A 20,711-nucleotide genomic window follows, 5' to 3' on the forward strand; every position below is an offset into this window, starting at 1 on the left:
CAGCCCAGAAGCAAATAATAGTAGCAACTTAATTTTTAAAAGAAACACAGGATTTCCCGATGATCCCATATGGACTGGAATTTGCAATGTTGACCAAGCTGGCCTCAATCTCAGAGATGCCCCTGCCTCTACCTCTTGAGTATTGGGATTAAAGTTGTGTGCCACCATGCCCAGCTCAGAAGCAAAAATTTTGAAGAAAAACAACTATCATGGACACTTCAAGGTAACAAGCACTATATATTAAACCTCCATGAAACAAAACCAAAAAAATAACAATGCCCAGAAGAACACCCAGAATTGGGAAGTCACAATAGTGGAGGTCAAGTCTCAAGAGAAGGGAAAGCAGAAAACAAGCTAGACTCCAAAAGTGAAACAAAAGCCCAGAAGAGAGAACAGGACTTCACAAAAAATTGAGGAAAATTCCCTGGGACTGAAATGCAGGAGTGCTGCATCCCCCATAATCAATGACCAAAGTCAATGGACGAGCACGACAGCAAAGTCAAAATGACGATTAGCTTCCCAAAACAAAGGCCCTTTTAAAGAGTGAACAGGCCAAATCCTTAACCCTTTTTAATCCTAGCACAAGTGAAGCAGAGGCAGTCTGACATTAGTAAGATAGAGGCAAGCCTGGTCTACATAAGGAGCTTCAGGCCAGCTGGGGCTACAGGGAGACAACCCCCCCCCCCCAAAAAAAGCAAAAAAAGACTTCAAAGCAAATCCGGAAGACTTAAGTCCAGAAACTCACAAATGCAATTCCCAATTTGAACCTGCGCCAAGTAAAGCCTTACAAAGCAGAGAGAACAAACCCCTTACAGAGATGCAGGAAACTACCAGAGGGCAGGGATGAGGCTCCACTGTAGAATGTTTCCCAAAATCTCCACAAAAAGGAATAAGGACGGAGGAACGCTCGCTCTATCAGCAGTAACAGACAGGAAGGAAGACTTGATTCTCAAGGAGCAGATCCTTTATAAAGCTAAAAGGTATCTTGAAGATGGTAGGAAAATCCTCCAAAGTGAAGTTACAAGCCAGACTACCACCCTGAGGCACCTGACCAACTAAAATAACACTGCTTAAAATAGTTAATACATGTCACAAACAGGAGAAGTCTTGCTACATTTACCAGCTAAATACTAATACCAGAAAATACGATGAATGAAAAAACCAACAAGCCAAACACCTGAACAGAAAAAAATGGCCAAAATACTTTTAAAGGGCTGGAGAGATGGCTTGATGGTTAAGAGCACTGGCTGCTCTTTCAGAGGACCCGGGATCAGTTCCCAGCACCCACATAGCAGCTAACAACTCCAGTTCCAGGGGATCTGATGCCCTCTTCTGGCCCCTGCAGGCAACAAAAAAACACAGGTACACTCACATGTAGGGAAAGCATTCATATACATAAAAAAATTTATTTTTTAAAAAATACTTTTAAAAGAATTTTTGGTAAATGTAGAAACAAACAGAATCCAACAATGAGAGCATGTGAACTGATACAACCCAGTAGGAAAAGCTTTATTTCACTCTGGAGCATATCAGGAAAAACTTGTGTGTTCCCCCCAAATCCCATGAGAACATGTGGTGCAGAACATGTAGCCAGAACTAACTCTCAGCAAAAGCCAAACAGTCATCCAATGATTTACTCTGCAGCAGTGATGATGACCGAGCCACATGCACAGCATTGCGTGTGTTCAGTGAGACTCCATATGCGCAGATAAAAACAGGCAGAGTATTTTCTAGGGGTTATCAGTGAACTGTAAATAAAACCTAAAGAATAGAAATTACCACAAAACAGAACAGTATTCAACATTAAGAGTGAAGAAAAATGAGAGAAATGTAACCAAAATGGGACCCTATCTGTATGGCCACATGAGTAAGCACAACACTGTTCCGTGACTTTTGGGGGGGGGGGGGTCGTCTTTATGAGACAGTATCTCCCTGTAGCCCCAGCTGGCCTGGAACTCAGAGATCTGCCTGCCTCTGGCTCCCAAGTGCTGGGATCAAAGGTGTGTGCCACCATGTCCAGCCCTGTTCTGTGGCCTTTTAATATGAAATCAGACTTCTCTATGAGAAATACATCAAACAGTGCAATTCTGAGAAAATATGCCATTAAAATGCAGTGCACTAATTATATTTTACAAAGCCTTAAGAAGGTGTTGTGTGCACACCTTTAATCCCAGCATTCAGGAGCCACGGATACAATCTGAGACACTGTTTTTAAAAAAATTAAAATTGGGGCTGGAGAGATGGCTCAGCGGTTAAGAACACTGGTTGTTCTTGCAGAAGACCCAGGTTCGAATCCCAGTACCCACGTGGCAGCTAACAACTGTTTGTAACAATTACCTACATGCAGGCAATACACACATACACATAAAATAAGTAAATAAAATTTAAAAAATAAATAAAAAAAATTTAAAAAGCCTTAAGAATTTTTAGTGAAATTCTCAAGAGGGAAGACTAGCATATCACCCAAGCATTAAGACAACTTAAGCCGGGCGTGGTGGCACACGCCTTTAATCCCAGCACTCGGGAGGCAGAGGCAGGAGGATCTCTGTGAGTTCTAGGCCAGCCCGGTCTACATAGTGAGTTCCAGGACAGCTGGGGCTACAGTGAGACCTCGTCTCAAAAAGACCAAAAAAAAAAAAAAAAAAAAGACAACTTAACAGGCTTGTCCAAGAAAAAAGTAACAGAAATAAGGTCTAACTTCCTCAACTAAATAAAACTGTCAAGATCAGAACACACAGCTTCAGTGTTGACTACAGTAGACTACAAAGGCAAATGGGGCCAAATGCATCTCATACCTAAGCCAGAGAGTAAGAAACACTTTATATACATTAATGCCATCAAAATGCTGTGACTGAAAAATCTGGAGTATTTATGGGTAAATGTGAACACCACACTTCACTACTGTGTTTTAAAGTTTAAAGAAAAATACTATTTTTAAGACATGGACTCAAGCCTGGGACAGTGGCACACGCCTTAAATCCCAGCACTTGGGAGGCAGAGGCAGGTGGATCTCTGCTAGTATGAGGCCAATGGGCTTCACAGTGAGGCCTTGTTTCAAAAAACAAACAAACAAAAAACAGACTCTAAGTATGATATAAAGTGCATCACTGTACAACTTACTGGAATTAGGAGCTGTTCCAGAGGCAAATGTGGACTGACTGGGCTGCTGTCCAAACACAGGAGGCTGGCTACTGCTTGACACTGTTCCAAAGGTAGGTGGTGCAGGCTGAGAACCAGCAGAAAATAATGCTGCTGAAGATGATATAGACCCAAAGCTTGGAGGATTAGGCTGGCTGGCACCTTGACTTTGTCCAAATGTTGGAGTCTGATTAGCACCAAATGCTGGACTGGCAGATGGTGTTGAATGTCCAGTGCCAAATACAAAGGAGGATCCTGAAAGCCAAGGAAAAAAAACTCAATGTAATGGAAACAGTGAGATAACCCTCCAGAAACTCTAAACCCAAGAGCAGATTTCAAGCCACTTTCAGACTCTTACCTTATCAAGACAAGCTTGGACTAATTAGATTACCACTATTTAGTAAAACATACACAAACCACATAAACCAAAACTTCAATTAAAGCAACTCAATGCTCTATCTTTGCAGTCTGCATCTTTTTTAGGGGCGTGGGGGAGGTAGGGCAAGTTGAGACTCACACTATGGCTCAAGCTGACCTGGAACTTACTGTTACTCATACTCAATAATTTAAAAAAAATGGCTTATCTTAGAACACTTTCTATCAAATTTAATGTGCATAAATAGTGTCAATCATTTAAGAACTGATGTTAATAGAACCACTACTTGATGTTTGGTTGCTTGAGAGCTTGACATTTCAAAGAGGCAACTTGGAAAAATTAATCCCAGTCTTCCTGAGATTAGAAGATTGTTCCTGGGGCTAGAGAGATGGCTCAGCAGTTAAGAGCACTGACTGCTCTCATAGAGGACCCCAGTTCCAGTCCCAGCACCCACATGGAGGCTACAAACTATCCTTAACTCCAGTTCCAGGGGAATCCAAAGCCCTCTTCTGACTTCTGCGGCATTGTACAACACGGGTGCACTCACATACATGCAGGCAATACACCCATACACAAAATAATAAATAAAATATTAAAATAAAAAAAGGAAGATTGTTCCTAAGAATTAAACATAATATGCGGCTGGAGAGATGGCTCAGCAGTTAAGAGCACTGGCTGTTCTTATAGAGGACCTGGATTTGATTCCCCGCAGCCACATGGCAGCTAACAACTGTTAACTCCAGTTCCAGGGGAAATCCAACACCCACTTCTGACCTCCGAAGGCACTGCACAACACAGGTGCACTTATATACATGCAGGTAGTATACTCATACACACACCAAAATATAAAAATAAAAGAATTAAACATAACCAACCTTAACATAAAGTGTATTACTCTACACTGCGAATAATTACAGCATCACAGGTACAGATGACCTAGAGGCACTCAGGCCACTTACAGCAAGGTATGCACTTGCTATAATATCTAGAATCAGCACTTAGAGCAAAACCAATTCAACTACAGTTTTTTTTTCTTCCAATTACAAGAGTACCTGAAGAGCTGGAGGTGGTTGTAGCTCCAAAGTTGAATCCAGAGCTTGCCGTATTATTACTGCTGGCACCCTGCCCAAAGACAAATGGAGTGACACCTGACGTGGTACTGGATGTGGTAGCTGGCTTGTTCTCTTGAGGAAAGAGCAAAGACTGAGATGTACTGGACTCTGCAGAGTTACAAAAGGCAGAACTGCTCACAGGATTGCTGGCCTGTCCAAACACAAACGCCGCCACAGGTGGGTTGGAGGCGGCAGTAGAACTACCAAATATGCCCCCACTAGCTGAAGTGGCTGGTGCGCTTGAACTAGAGGAGCTGTTGTTCAAGAAACTGAAAACTGGCTTTGTTGCACCTTGATCTGTAAGACAGTGAGAAACAACATAAATCCTTAAGAACAAATCATGTTTAAAAACTCATTTTCTTACAGTATAAACACAGTGAACATCTATTAATACTAAAGTTTAACAGAGTCAAAAACATTCTTTTTTTAAAAAAATAAGGTTTCTGTGTAGCCCCAGCTGACCTATGTAGATCAGGCTGGTCTCCAGCTCAGATTTCCATTCACCTGCCTCCCAAGTGCCGTGTCACTAAAGGCATGTGCCATGACCTCCCCTCCATTCATCTTCCAAAGCTTACGACTTTCTGTCTTACACAAAGACCCTCAACATTCAAATTCAAAGGTTCTGTGGCTGTGTATACGTATACATTTATATAAAACATAGACTAATAAAAATGCCTCAAATCCAACTCAAAGTTGCTAATGTGTTCAGATAGCAGATTCAGATGATGGAAGACAGTTCCATCAGTATGGAAGACAGCTGCATCTATATCTAGTGATTTTACAAATTATGTTATGGTGTAATAGCAGCATCCTGGCTTTAACTGACCCAGCACTGACTAGACTTAAGCATCCTTTGCTAACTATCGTACAACATCTCTGACACAACACAAGGGATTTACTACTGTACACATTCATTTCCTCTGCTACCATTGCTATTAGATTGTGCTAATTAGTGCAGCTTTACCATAAGGCTCAGCACTAGGAAAACACTTCCTGTGTGCCTGCTTTCCTCCTCAAAATTTGTGTATTTACTTTCCCTATAATTTTTAGAACTAGCACAGCTTGTCAAGTTCCAAAAAATCTAAGAAGTGACATTAAAAAAACAGAAAACTTTCCTCTAGGAACGAGTTAATTTTATGGGTGCACCTCTGCTTACCCCATGTTGTCACTACTACGAAATTTAGATGGAGAATGTTAGAAAATACAGTCTGGTTATGTTGTCTTGCATGCTAACTGCTGAAGAAAGCTTTTGATTTTTATGTGATTGTGAATATACCACCAACTAAAACCTTTATACTTTTCCAATATCTCAAGTCTAACACTGCATTCCAGAGTGAAGTAACTGCATGCTACAGGTAACAGATTTTGTGATCAAATCTGGTTAGTTTATGTTATTTTCTCCCTTTTCAAGTGACAGGAATTTTTATTTTCTTTGTGGGTTGTTTTCAAATTTCCAAGTAAATACTGAATGGGAAAAATGGTTCAGCTATTTGAATCCCACATTTTTGGGTTATCATTGAAAACATCTATATTTTGCTTTCATGTCTGATCAAATTTGCCTTATGATAAAATTCTAAGCTTTCACTTTGAGGGCACTGTCTTCTTTTCAGCATCTTTTCAGAAAATTGGAAGTCTGACAGTAATCCTGACACCTGCCTATGTCAAACAGCTTTTCTAGACTCTGAGTTTTGACTACGGCATCCCACATCTTTGTCAATTAAGTTGGTGAGTGGACATTTCCATTTTTTTTAATGATGCTGGAAATTAAACTCAGAGCTCTGCACAAGCCTTGGCAAGTGCTCTGCTCATATCCCCAGCCCAGTCATTTCCATTTTTAGGACCAGTCTCTTTTTTCTTAAAAATGTATATGAGTGTTTTACCTACATGTATGTAAGTGCACCCATGAGTGCAATGCCCAAAGAGGCAGTCAGGAGAGAGTGTCTGGAACCAAGCCCGGGACAACCAGTGTGAACAGCCACCCGTTATCTCCAGTCCCTTTTCATTTTTAAGGATGCTTTCCATCCCACTCAGGATATCAGTTTTCAAAATTGCCTGTTTTCTTAGGGTTTAATTATATTTTCGGTCAATATTTCTTAAATGTTTGGTGATTGCTGGTTATCTCTAACTATTTTGTAAATAAAAGACTTTACACAGAGATTATTTTCCTTGACAGCATATACCAATTCTAATTATAAAATGCCCAAATGACAGAAAGCCATGTAAGTATGTCCCATTATGAGCTTTTATTATAGCTGTAGGTGTTCCATCAGAATCAGGAGGATTTAGAGCAATTTAAGCAGATAATCCTGGGCTCTTTCCCCAGGTGTATTAAAACCAGCATTCCCTTCATTCTGTTCTGTTCCTCCACTTACTGCATTTGTCAAGGCAATACATCTTATCAAAAAAAAAAAAAAGCTATTTACCAGTTGTTGTGTTGGTTTGGGCTCCAAATGCAAAGGTGGCCTTGGCTGGCTGCTCAGACTCCTTGTCAGATGGTTTTGCCACACTGAAACTAAATGTTGATTTGGAAGAACTCTCATCTTTGGTTTGCTCTGAATTCCCAAAGGAAAATACTGATGGACACTTTGGCTCCTCGTTATCAGCTTTCTTTCCAAATACCAAAGAAGTAGAAGTAACAGGTTCCTGCTGCTTCTCTTCTGTCCTTCCCAAGGCAAACATTGAGGCAGATGGCAGAGAGGCAGGTTCTACATTCCCAAAAGTGAATCCTCCCTTGGTGGCAGATACTTCTTCTTGCTTTGTTCCTGTTGTTTTAGAGGTGAAAGAAGCCACGGAGACACTCTTGGTTTCTATGGATGCAAAGCTGAAGCCGCTCTTGTTTTCTGAGGTCCCTGCAGTGTCAGCAGCGGCAGCAACAGCAGAGGGGTCACTGACACCTGCAGCAGAGCAGAGGCCTGCAGATGGATGCTTGGGCGGCTCCTCTCTCTTTTCTTGCTGTCCAGCAGTAGATACACCAACCTGAAATGAAGCTGAAGACGCTGGGCTGCTTAAAATCTGCGAAAGCCCAAACTTCAAGTGATCAGCCTTGCTGTCATTTTTAATTTCTTCAGGTTTAGAATCAGATGACACCCCAAATTTAAAATCTCCAGTTGGTTTACAAAATTTAAAGTTTGTATTCATCGAGTTTGTAGATCCAGAGTCAGATGAAACGCCTATTTTGAATCCCCCTTGATCTCCAAATTTAAAATTTCCAGTGCTTGTAAAAGGTTGAGAAGGCCCAGAAGATGATGGAATACCAAATTTGAAGGCTGAGGCTGTTGGATTCAAAGATGAAGATGCCCCAAAGCCTTAAAAACAGAAAACATAACGCAAAGACATGAAGTAAATGTGCTTATCCTTTCAAATGTAAACTCTGAAGTCACATGAAGGACCTTGAAAAGACCTACTTTAAGGAGTACCAAAGGCAGTAAGTATGAACCATGTGCCCAATATTCAGAATGAGATTTCCACTTCAATCATCCAACTATGAGGACATACCACAACCATCTACCAGAATGGAAAAGGTCAAGAAAGCCTGATAAAATTCATATTCAAGTGCACACTGGAGAAGTAAGCACTCCATAAACTATACACGGAGGTCTCAATCAGCAGAAAAACTGTAGGAGACAATCTACAATTGTAGGAATCAATATATACCCCCAAAATACAATCATACAGCCTTCAACTTAGGAATTTTAGAGCTGGGTTACCTGTTTTAAGATAAATTCAAGGGGGCTGGAGAGATGGCTCAGCGGTTAACAGCACTGACTGCTCTTGCAGAGGACCTGGATTTGATTCCCAGCACCCACATGGTGGCTACGAACCGTCTGTAACTTCAGTTCCAGGGGAATCCAAAGCCCTCTTCTGACCTCTGAGGCATTCATTGCACAACACAAGTGCACGCACACACATGCAGGCAATACACTCGTACACATAAAGTAAAATAAATTAAATATTTTTAAAAAAGATAAAATTCAAGCACACAAAATGTCATGAGATAAGGCAGCAGCTATAAAAGGAAGAAACCATGATATCTAGGACGGGTACAAAGCACCTCTGAAGACTTACAATGCACTCAGTAGTCATAGCTATAAACTTTGGAAGGGGAGTCAATAGGGACAAGAGATCAATTTTCGCTGTGATTGTCATATTTAAATTTTAAACCACATGGATGCGTGGCTGACTAAAGCATTTAAAAATGTTTAGCATTAAAAAACAAAAAATTAATATGAATTGAAGCAACGCTTATAAATATTACTATGCTGGTAAGATCAGTCTGTTTCTTGTTGCTTTCCTGTAGATAAACTAAAACTCAAGTACCTGACTGGCTGAAAACAAGAACAGTACAAGGAGCCACTAAAGCCCAGAATATAGTTACACATTACTCACCCCAAAGGAAAAACAAATGACAGCTAAGCTCTCTCTTTTTTTGGGGGGGGGGGAGGGGGTCTTTTTGAGACAGGGTCTCTCTGTAGCCCCAGCTGGCCTGGAACTCACTATGTAGACCAGGCTGGCCTTGAACTCACAGAGATTCGCCTGTCCCTATATTAAGAGAAATTTAACAGAAAAATTTTATCAGGCTCTCACTAGTGAGTGGCTATCTACATAGTTTCTCTAGTATATTAAATGATGCTAGTCAGAAAGACAAGCATTAGCTAGTTATCAAAATTACCTCAAGGCTTTATGGCCCGACTTAAACCATCATGTTGACTACAGGCAGAGGTTGGTGGGAAGAACCATAAACAACTCCTGTGGAGGAGCCCTAATGACTGGGGAGCAGTGAGGGCTGGAAAACCAGAGAAAGGGGCCAAAACCATCAGGGAGCTTCACACAACACAAATAAGTGGTACTTTATTAGCATTTTTATTTCAATCATGCCCAATATAGTTTTTATTTTGGGGGAGAGGTGGTTGAGACAGGGTCTCACTATGTAGCCCTGGCTGGTTTGAGAGTCCGCGCGGGTGCGCGTGCGCACGCACGCGCACACACAAACACAAACACACACACACGTTACATTATATCATTTATTCTGGTCTGAATTTTGGCTTCAAATTCAGAGATCTACCTGGCCCTACCTCCAAGTGCCACCACACTCAGCCTCAATATACTATTTTTTTCTTTTTTTTTTTTTTGGTCTTTTTGAGATAGGGTCTCCCTGTAGCTCCAGCTGCCTGGAACTCACTCTGTACACCAGGCTGGCCTTGAACTCACAAAGGGCCTGCCTCTGCCTCCAAAGTGCTGGGATTAAAGGCATGCACCACCAAGCCTGGCTCAATGTACTTTTTTTTGGTCTTTGGTCTTTTTGAGACAGGGTCTCCCTGTAGCCCCAGCTGTCCTGGAACTCACTATGTAGAGACCAGGCTGGCCTTGAACTCACAGAGATCCAGCTGCCTCTGCCTCCCGAGTGCTAGGATTAAAGGAGTGCACCACCACAGCCAGCTTCAATATACTTTTATAACTTAGCTCTTTCTCCCTGACTACTTCAGATCTAAATTGTCTAGTATCTCCTCTTTTCCAAGTTCAATTCATATGGAACTATCAAAATTTTAATACAATCAATCTTTAGATAGTTTAGCATTAATTTCTAAAAGAGGTTCTCTTCCTAAGGTTCTTCCTTTACATTTACAAAGTAAAAAATTAAGGAACTCTGAGCCACGCATAGTGATACAAGTCTTTATTCCCAGCACTTGGGAGGCAGAGGCAGAGGCAGGTGGATCTCTGAAACTAAGATCAGCCTGGTCTGCACAGTGAGTTCCAGGACAGTTGGGGCTCCAGGGAGACCCTGTCTCAAAAAAAAAATAACCCAAAACAAAACAAACCAAAACCAAAACCAAAAAATTTTAGAAAGAGGGGAGGGGGACTTACTAGCTCCAATATGTGAACCTGCAATTACAGCCTTGTGCCACCATTTTTGGCTAATAGCTTTGTTCGTTGTTTAATATTTTATGTATTTATGTGTATTGTCTGCATGTAGATAGGTGCACCTTTATCATGCAATGCCCAAGGAGGTCAGAAGAGGGCACCAGATTCCCTAGAACTGGAATTACAGAAACTTGTTAGCTGCCATGTAGGTGCTGGGAATGGAACTGGGTTTGTGTGTTGGGGGGGGTTCCTCTGCAAGAGCAGCAAGTGCTCTTACCTACTGAGCCATCTCTCCAACTCAGCTAATACTCCAACACTGTCCGTGGCTCCCCCACCTCTACCCTAGACTCACTCAGAGAAAACAAACACTGGATGATTTAAATAAGTGTAAGTTCTCAGAAAAGTCAGCTTATACTCAAACCCCTAAAACTGACACTGTGTTAACACAAAAAACTTCTTACCCAGCTGTACAAAAGATGTTCTATTGCTAATGTGCAACTGATTTAATTTCATAATCATTCAGAGATGGAAGTGAGCTAAAAGATCATGTTTTACTTTACATGAACTACTCAGGGAACGAGTAACTTAAAAACCACCTGCACAGTGCACAACCCCTTCCCCTTCCTTGGTGTATATGCCTTAAACTACAAAGGCAGAAGCAGGTGCATCTCTATGAGTTTGAGTTCAGCCTGGTCTTCTAAGCCAACCAGGGCTACACACAGTAAGATCTTGTCTCAGAAAAAATAAAAAAACCATAAAGCTGCCCACACACATTTCACTGTAATCTGGCTTCATAGAGGGGTACTTTACTGTCACCTTACCTTTAAACTCAGATTTTGTGCCTGGCTTTGGGCTTTCACAGGCTACGCATTTGGTAGAGTCTGCTTTATTCTGCACTAGGCACACTTCACAGTCCCAGCTTCCCTCAGGTTTTTTGAACTTGTCCAATCCTAGACAGCTTCCAGAAGACAGAGGAACAGAGGGAGGGCTGCTGCTTGAAGCAGATATTGAACTTCCTAAAAAACAAAGGGGAAAATAATGAAAAATTAATCTACGTTGTGTTTATGTCAGGATACCATTGACTCCAAGTTTTCAATTTTCATTAGTTCATCTATTAAGGCACAAAAAGAACCAGAAACATGAGTCTCACGTTGTTAGAAATAGGGACACTTCTCAGATTTCTTTTAACTTTATACATGAAGAGCTTGCTCAGTAGTGAACTGACTCAATTTCAACTTGGGGCTGAGAAGATGGTTAAATGGTTAAAGCACTTGCTGAACAAGCAAGAAGACCAGGAACAGAGTTCAAATCCCCAAGAATCTACACAAATGCAGGGTAGGCCCAGCCTGCCTGTAATTCCAGCCTCAGAAGGTGGAGACAAGGGATCCCCAAAGCAAGCTAGGTAGCAAACTAGCTACAACAGCGAGCTCTGGGTTTGACTGAAGAGACCCTGCCTCAAAGCATAAAGAGGAAGAAGAACAAGGAAGATTCCTAACATCAATTTTGAGCCCCCTCCCCCCGACACACACACACACACACACACACACACACACACACACACACACACACACACACACACACAGGAAAGGGAGAAATAAATTCATCCCCATAAATTGGGAGCTATTTGTTGGGAACGTGGCTCAGTCAGTAAAGTGCTTGCCTTGCAAGGATCTGAGTTAGATCCCTAGTACCCACATTTAAAAAAAAAGAATGTGAAAGATAAGGGGTTATAAGAATAAACTGTCCCTCGAGCTGATGATATAGTTCAGCAGTTAAGAGAATTGGCTGCTTTTGCAGAGGGCCGGGGTTCAAGTCCCAGCATTCAACATGGTGGCTGACAACCACTGGTAACTTCAGGTCCAGGGGATCAGATGTCCTCTTCTGACCTCCACAAGCATTACATGACACTGGTGTACTTACACACATGCAGGCAATACACTATACACATAAAATATAGTATTTTTTTAAAGAATAAATTGTCCCGTGGTTGCTTCAGCAGCTCATATACTAAAATTGAAAGGCTAGAGATTAATAAACAAACAAAAAAACAACTGTCCTTGAAAATGTTTGTCTAGAGTTAAGAAAGGTGGTATCCATCTATAAACCCAACACTTGAGACAAGAAGCAGGCAGATCTCTGTGAGACCAAGGCCAGTCTGGTCTACACAGAACATTCTAGGCCAGCTGGGACTACAGGGAGTCCTGTCTCAAAGGTCAACAGCAAAACCCCACAAAACCAAAAACAATCTGTCTGCATTAGGAAAGTGGGAGAGGCGGACAGATCAGTAGGAGTTCAAGGCCAGCCTGGTCTCCATCATGAGCTCCAGATCAGTCATGGCTACATGGTAAATCCCTTTCCCTACCCCCAGTCTAATTTCTTTCTCCAAACAGCACAGATTTACTAAGACATAAGATGTAAATTACAGACCATATTCTAACACATAAAATACATAGTCCTGCATTATATTTGCCTCAAGATTTCAAAGTACATGTCTCTGGCTTTCTTCAATAGATATATTCTGCTTTTTAATTCTGCCCTGTACTGCATTCATACATTCCTGATCCATGCTATTTAACAGGCATTTATTAAATACCATCATGTAGCTGAGTTCAAGGAACATAAATGAATAAAATGGTGTGAAAGTTACGTGCTGGTCTAACAGGAGAAATATAAAACAAATGATCACCAAGTGATCAAAAAATTTTTCCTTAATTTTGTGTATGTCTGTGATGTATAGGTACATGAATGTGAATAAAAATGCTAGTGGAGGCCAGAAGCTTTGGATCCTCTAGAGCTGGAGTTATAGGAGGTTGTGAGCTACCCAACATGGATCTTGGGAAGTGAACTCAGATACTCTGCAAAAGCAATACATTCTCTTAACTGCCAAGTCATTTCTCTAAGCCCCCTAAGTGAGAAAACTTAAATGTGTAAAGAAAGAAACAATTGAAGAAATCAAAGGTACAGATTCAGTCTATAGTGAGAAGCCACATGTTCACGGGGAGAAGTGACAGAGGAAGAAACAGCACAAGGACCATGTAACAAAGCAGAGTTGAGAGCAGAGCCATTCATCCTCAGATTCCAAATCTCAACAGCCTCCATCTGCTGCCACTCCCATAGTTACCTGAACAATCTCTGCATGGTTTGAGTATATTATATTTTCATCTATCTTGCCAAGAACATTGCTCCCTGGTGTCCCATCTTCCATCCCCTATCCACCTGACAAGCTCTTTTCTACTACTCAACACCAACATTAGTTTCCTAATCTATGCCTGCAATTCCACACTTCTTTACTGAGCTTTGTAATCTCAAGATGGTTCCTCTTGGTTAGCTTATCTAGGTAGCTCCTTTTTACAAGGATGTCCAATTTATTTCAATCTTTTTCTCATCTTTCTACAATTCTTTGTGTACCCTTCATCTTTTCTGAGAATTTCATACATGAGTGCAGTGGTGCTATATTCACCCCCCTTCCCTCTCCAGCTCCTCCAGTGACCCCCTCCAAACATCTCCCTCTCAAAATCCAAGTCCTCTTTTTCTATAATTACACAGCTGTATGCAGAATCTACTGAACCCAACTAGTGCTGCCCACATGTACACAGTTGCAGGACTCACCACCTGGTCATGGGCAACCTATCACCAAGCTCTTCCCTGAAGAAAAACTGACTCTCCCTTCCTCAGCAGTTGCGACTGCTGATCGTGCTTCAACCTGGGGTGGGGCCTGCCCTCATTCATGCTGGGAAGTTGACTGCTGTGGTCTTGTGCAGGTCTGGTGGAGGCACCCATACTGCTCAGAGTTCATGTGTGCAACCTTCCTGTAAGTCCAAAAGACTATTTTGCAGCAGTCTTCCCAGTCCCCTCTTGTCTAGCTTGAATAGGCTTACTCAAACACCTTATCTTATTCCTTTGAAACTGACCTTCCTTCAGTTTTCTTTTTCCTGATTCCAAGATTTAACTGTTTAGCTTTCATCCAGGCCATTCCCTTAAGTTAGCAGGGTTCAGTCTCGCTCCCGTCCTCAAGTCACTCAACTGACACTCCCATGGCTTCAGATATACTAACTCCAACAGTTTGACATTACTGTCCTCACCCACACACTATTCTAAATCTTCTCTCCTATTCAACTCCATTATTTGATTCCACATCACCATTCTCTACTGTATTTAATCACTCATAAGTTGTCCTCCAAAAATTGTGGTGCCTACAAATCCATTCTCCAAAAGATGGCCAGACTGCGTTATCAAAAACAAATTTTGGCGCTGGAAAGATAGTTTAACACATAAGAGCACTTGGCTCTTACAAAGGACTAGCATTCAGCCTATAATTCTACCTCCAGGGGATCTGATGTCTTCTGCTGGCCTCCAGGTGCTCCAGCACATATGCGCTCATACACATAGACACATTTTAAACAAAGTTTTCTCAAAAATAAAATGAGTTGGATACAGTGACAGAAGCCTTTAACCCCAGCACTCAGGAGGCAGAGGATGACAATCTGTGAGTCTCTGAGACTATGTCTCAGAAAGAAAAAATTTTAAGTAAAATTTGACCAAATTCACTACTGAGAGTGACAGTGCGTCGGTATAAGGTAGAGCCATGTTTTTATAAAACCTACACCAGATTCCTCTGCCTCGGCACAATTTACTCCCTGAGTCAAAGGTTCATTACTCATCTGTCAACTCAAGAGTTTGGTTTCCTGCATGAGATAGAAGTATGACTCAAGTGCTCAGAAGGGGTCTGGCTAGAAAGTCAGAGCTTTATATCATACCAACAAAACTATACAACTACAACAGATTTAAGAAAACAGGAGTAGAGGAACTAGAAAGATGGCTCAGTGGTTAAGAGCACTTCCTGCTCTTGAAGAAGACCTGAGTTCAGTTCCCACCCACATCAGGCAGCTCACAACTGAATGCATCTCCAGTTCACGGGGATCTGAGGCCTCTGGTCTCCATAGGGACCTGCATTCACATGCACATTCCTTGCCCCCAATACACATAATTAAAAGTGACAAATTTTAAAAAAACAGGAAGCTTAACTCCTAGGACAGTCATGGTATCTGGTACTCATATTACCACTTATCTGCACCATAGAACTATGTAATATTACAACCAGCAGCTGTAATTCTTTCAACTTTGAAGAACAAGGACAGCAAAAAACCCCTCAAATCTCACTTTTCTAGCCAAGTTAAAAGAGTTTTTCGTAAATAATTAAATTACTGTTATCATACGTCTCTGGCAGACAGGATATGGCTACAGTGGCACCATTAATATACAGCTGACCGCCAGCTCTTCAAGAATCCCCCTGTAAATGACCACTAATTACCCCCGTTTGTGTACAGACAAAATGATTAGGCACAGAGGTTTGAAAAAGACTGTTCTAGTCTAAGACCTTTCAATATCAGAGAAGTTTCACACATCCATAGAGAGAGCAGGTAGGGTACATAATGAACACACATACTGACCCTAAGTGAACAAGAACATCTAGCCCCAATGAAGCCATTGTTAACCTCAAAATGGTTTTTAAAAATTACAATGCACTGGGGCTGGAGAGATGGCTCGGTGGTTAAGAACACTGGCTGTTCTTGCAGAAGACTTGGGTTCAAATCCCAGGACCCACATGGCAGCTAACAACTGTCCATAACTCCAGTTCCAGGGGATCCGAAGGCCTCCTCTATCCTCCGCAGGCATTGCACAACACGGGTGCACTTACCTACATGCAGGCAATACACGCATACACGTAAAATAAAAATAAAAAAATAAATTACAAGGCACAATAAAATGCTCATCTGGAATCATTAAAATATGAGGATTGTTCTTAGCTGTTTCACAGTGAAAATGCCCTACTAAAGAAATGAACAAAATGATTCCGTGAAACCACAAACATACCTGGCTTCTCAGACGTACAGGAGACACACTTGTTGTCTTCTGCTTTATTACAAACACAGCATACTGGGCATTCCCAAGAGCCCACAGGCCTTTTGAACTTATCTCCAAAACCTAGGGTACCAGTGGTCACAGTGCAGCTAGAAGAGGAAGCAGTCAAAGGACTTTCTGAAGCCACCGCCACTGTAAGGACTCGCTTCACACCAGTGCCAGGTTTGGGTGTTTCACAGGCTACACATTTTACTGCTTCAGGTTTATTTTGCACTAAACAGGTGTCACAATCCCAAGTTCCTACTGCTGGTTTAAATTTATCTCCAAAGCCTGTCCCTGATGTAGCTTTTCTGTCACTTTTGCTTAGAGTCCCAATTCCAGTTTGTTTAGCAGTTTCTCTTGAGGGCAATTTTGTTGCTTGACAGGCTATGCATTTATTGTCTGTAACTTTGTTTTGGAGTAGACATGTGTCGCACTGCCATGATGATCCAGCTTTCAAACTTTCTCCAAATGCAATTCCACTAGAAGAAAAGGTACTTATTGCTGGTCTGGTATACACTACTGGGCTTGTAGTGGTAGTCTGAGCCACAGGAGAATCAACCTTTGGTGATGTGAAACCTATAGTGTAGAAAGAGAAGAACGTTTTTCCCCAAAAATGGAGAGAGGGTTTCTAATCAAAGCGTTAACTACAATATTATGTGAAAAAAACCACATTTACATTATTACCAGGTTAATACAATCCAAGAAGGACTATTTAAAAGTTCTTTTAATCACCTATACAATCATATTTATTAAAAATAGTGACACTCAGACCTAAAGTTCTACAAAAGATGCCATTAATATAGCATATCACTTTCTCCCTCTAGGAATTTCTAGTTTGATGCTGTCATTTGAACTTAGTGACAGGGAACACTGTCATCCACATTTTGCTATATTCTGCCTTCCTGAAGCAAAGAACTGCAAAACATTCAGTCTTCCTCTTTATCCACCTCGTCTTCCAGGTATTCCCGTGTCTGTGTCACATGATTTCAGTATCTCTAATCTTTGAATGCTGTCCAGTCAGACTCTATTGCTGTGGTATCTTCTACATTCAGTAACAGCAGCTGAGCCCAACAGGCATTATTTTTTGACAGCTGTTTCTCCAATGTAAAACAGGATTATAAGGATTTAATGAGACAGGGTCTCACTATCTAATTGAAGCTGACCTTTGAGGCTCATCATTCTCCTGTCTCAACATCTCAAGAGCTAGGATTATAGTATGCACCACCACGCCTGGGTTGGTGGGTTATTTTTAATTGCAGTTAATTCACATACACGTCAAAGATGTGGCAAACCCTCTGGACAGACCTAGAACAGAAAAAGTGATTAAGAACCAGTCTGACCTCTTGGAGGAGGAACTCATGCCACAAATCCAAGTTCTCGAACAGTAACTAAAAGTCAATTTCGTGAAATCTCTCTCCAATACTATTTCAGAATTTTCACATTTTGTAAAAACTGAAAGTGTATTTAGGCAAGTAAGATGTGCACATGGAACCATGGGGTGGAGTAGGGTTGTACTACCGAAACTCTTGCTGTTGAACTGATTCACTCAAGCTACTAACTTCATGCATGGGAACTGTTTCTTCTCCTTGAGCCAACTTTCATTATCACGTATACCAACACTATTAGGGATCTACTTTTCAGCCATAGTACCGACAAAGAAGAAAACTGGGGAAAAAAATTTCAACAGTTGGTACAGATTTTCTAGTGGGATCAAGAAATAATCTGGCCCAGTTACTTTTAGCCTAAGGGTAATACAATCTCATACATTCAGCTACCTCCAATGGTTAACAACGACTATCTTGTTAATGATTAATTGCATCAGTAAGGTTAGCAAAATGTTAGCAGTGACCATCTTGGAGCCATTGCATAATCTTTTTCCTTCCATTGTCTTATTTTTCTCGTTCCACCCAAATGAAGACTCAAATGTTTCCTATGAAAAAAGATTAGGAGAAAGGGGCAAGATTATGAATGCAAAACGTAACTCTATGTATATGCAAGATAAAGCTATATATTTGATACCTGCCTATTATTTGTAATTGCAGTACATACATCTTGGGAGCTCTGACACAGCCTAAGCCTGTTTGCATTGCTGGATTTCTGTGTAGGCAGTGTACATATCTATTAGATAAGGAAGGTGGATCAAAACAACCTAATCCCTGTAAGCCTTGGAGAGGGGGGAAAAAAGGCTACCTTTTTTGTTGTTGTTGTCTGTTTTTTTGAGACAGGGTCTCCCTCTAGTCCCAGCTGTCCTGAAACTCACTATGTAGACAAGCTTGGCCTTGAACTCAGAGATCCACCTGCCTCTGCCTCCCAAGTGCTGCGATTAAAGGCGTGCGCCATCACACCCAGCTCAAAAAGGTTACTTTTAAAATAACCCATTACCCACTGAACACATCTGCTGAGGCAGTCTGAATTCTTTCTGGGCCATTTGTTTTCCTTATAAACATCTTGGTATTAGTCTACTATGCATCACAATTCAAACTAGGAACATCCTCTGATTTCAAGTTGAAAATTTATCATTCCTATTTGACAATTTTTATTCATCCTCTTCAAATTATTACCTGTTACCCTGATCTGATCACCACGCCTTTGTATAGATGTGCTGAATCATATTAAACCTCTTAAGTACATATAAATGTTGATAAAAAAAATAAGTACTATACTAACTACTAGCTTTTAAGTCTTGAATGAGTACTGGCTTTAAAATATATGTTACAACACAGTGTACTGAGCCTTGTCTCATATACACCAAACTGGAGAATAACCTGAGATGGCAGTTCAATGCTCTCATCAGAGGGATACAATGAGGCATATCATCAGGGGATTTATTTACTCGTATTCACTGCCACCCTATCTCTACAAAAGGCAGTCCATCTCCTATGATCACCTCTTAAAAGAGATTTCTCTAGTTAGTCCTTGAAAGCCAAAGAATTAAATAAAGGCTTCTAGCACATTTTTCAAAATAATTTATATCTCATTATACCAACATTCAAAAGTCAACTTTCTATGCATTTAGTTGTATTTTTTAAAGAGTAAATAACAACACATTAAAAACGAGATGAGTTTGCAATTAAAATTTCCAACATCTATGGCAGCCATTATCTTACCAGGGGTTTTCAGAATGTCGAGAACACTTCCCTCCTTTAGGACTTTTGCAGGTGTGAAGGGGACCTCACAAGCGGCACCTGACTTCTTACAGCTCGTACTGGTAACTGCAACAGTATCTTGATCTGTAATTTTTAAATTATGGAAGACAATTTTTAAAAAGTGTGATCTTGAGCTAAAATATCTTTCAAAGTAACCCTTTTACATCTACCTCTAAAATTTTCAAAAAGGTCACTGCAATTCAAAAAATGAACAAACAACAAAGCATAAGGCTAATCAACTGCAAGGAGCAACACCATCTTACACTACATTCCCCCATTACATCCCCCATACATACCACAAAAAAGGCAGTAAATAAAACTACAGCTGTCAGCCAATAAATTCTCTCTAGAAGACAAACTGAAACACTAAATGGATATGGCAACCAAGACAAGCCATCTAGTGTGTGAAATATGTGCCTGACAAAACAGGAATTTGAAACAATGAACAGAAAAATCTTAAAATCATTTTCAACTGGGTCAGTTATTTCACATCTCCAAATCCACACAATTAAAGACATCCATCAGTTCTAATATTGAAAATACGTATTATACAATGTTAAATTTAAAAGGGCTGGTAACAGAAATTTCACAAAATTGTCACACCAAAGAATGCTGTGTAGCCACAAAACATATGCTTAAAGCAGGTTAGAATGCCTACATCTAGAGATTAGCGGCTGCTGACTGCGGCAAGATGACTGCTGTATGGTCCCTTTCCTATTTTGTTCCAAGTGGGCTACTTTTATGAAACTTAAGATAAAAGGTGTGTTTTGTTTGGAGACGGGCTTGAGAAGTAGATTAGACAGGACACGAACCTGGAATACCCTCCCACAGCCTCCTAAGTGCTGAGACTATAAGCATGAGGCACTACATTCACAAAAGGCAAATTTTTAAGAATGACCTGAAGTCCACAAAGTGACGAAAAAGGAAATGATGGGAAATTAACTCCTGTCACACTGAGCAGTTAATCACGACCTCTACACACTGCTTTCTGAGACAGGGCCTCACTACAGACGCAGCCCAAGCTGGCACAAAACTCAGTCTCCTTCCTTTTGAGTGCTGAGCATGCACCATCATGTGTCACTTGCATGCTTTCATCCATGTCTTTACATGACAGGCGTGGTAAGAAATAGCTGCTATGAGCATACACAACTCTGCAGATTCTACCAAGAACCAATT

General features: G+C 41.0%; 1 protein-coding gene across 2 annotated transcripts in view; it reads right to left on the reverse strand.

The window, feature by feature from the left end:
* Window positions 1–20,711, reverse strand: part of Nup153 (nucleoporin 153) — a 61,214-nt gene that overhangs the window by 2,961 nt on the left and 37,542 nt on the right. For both annotated transcript variants that reach the window (XM_008847063.3, XM_029570382.1), the window contains 6 exons: window positions 19,497–19,619; window positions 16,360–16,965; window positions 11,307–11,501; window positions 7,050–7,931; window positions 4,567–4,923; window positions 3,121–3,393 (listed from right to left, as the gene is read on the reverse strand). In XM_008847063.3, the coding sequence (XP_008845285.1) occupies window positions 3,121–3,393; window positions 4,567–4,923; window positions 7,050–7,931; window positions 11,307–11,501; window positions 16,360–16,965; window positions 19,497–19,619 (2,436 nt within the window). The remainder of the gene's footprint in view (window positions 1–3,120; window positions 3,394–4,566; window positions 4,924–7,049; window positions 7,932–11,306; window positions 11,502–16,359; window positions 16,966–19,496; window positions 19,620–20,711) is intronic.

The sequence above is a fragment of the Nannospalax galili genome, unplaced genomic scaffold (genome assembly GCF_000622305.1).
Source record: "Nannospalax galili isolate Female #2095 unplaced genomic scaffold, S.galili_v1.0 scaffold923, whole genome shotgun sequence".
Classification (NCBI taxonomy): Eukaryota; Metazoa; Chordata; class Mammalia; order Rodentia; family Spalacidae; genus Nannospalax; species Nannospalax galili.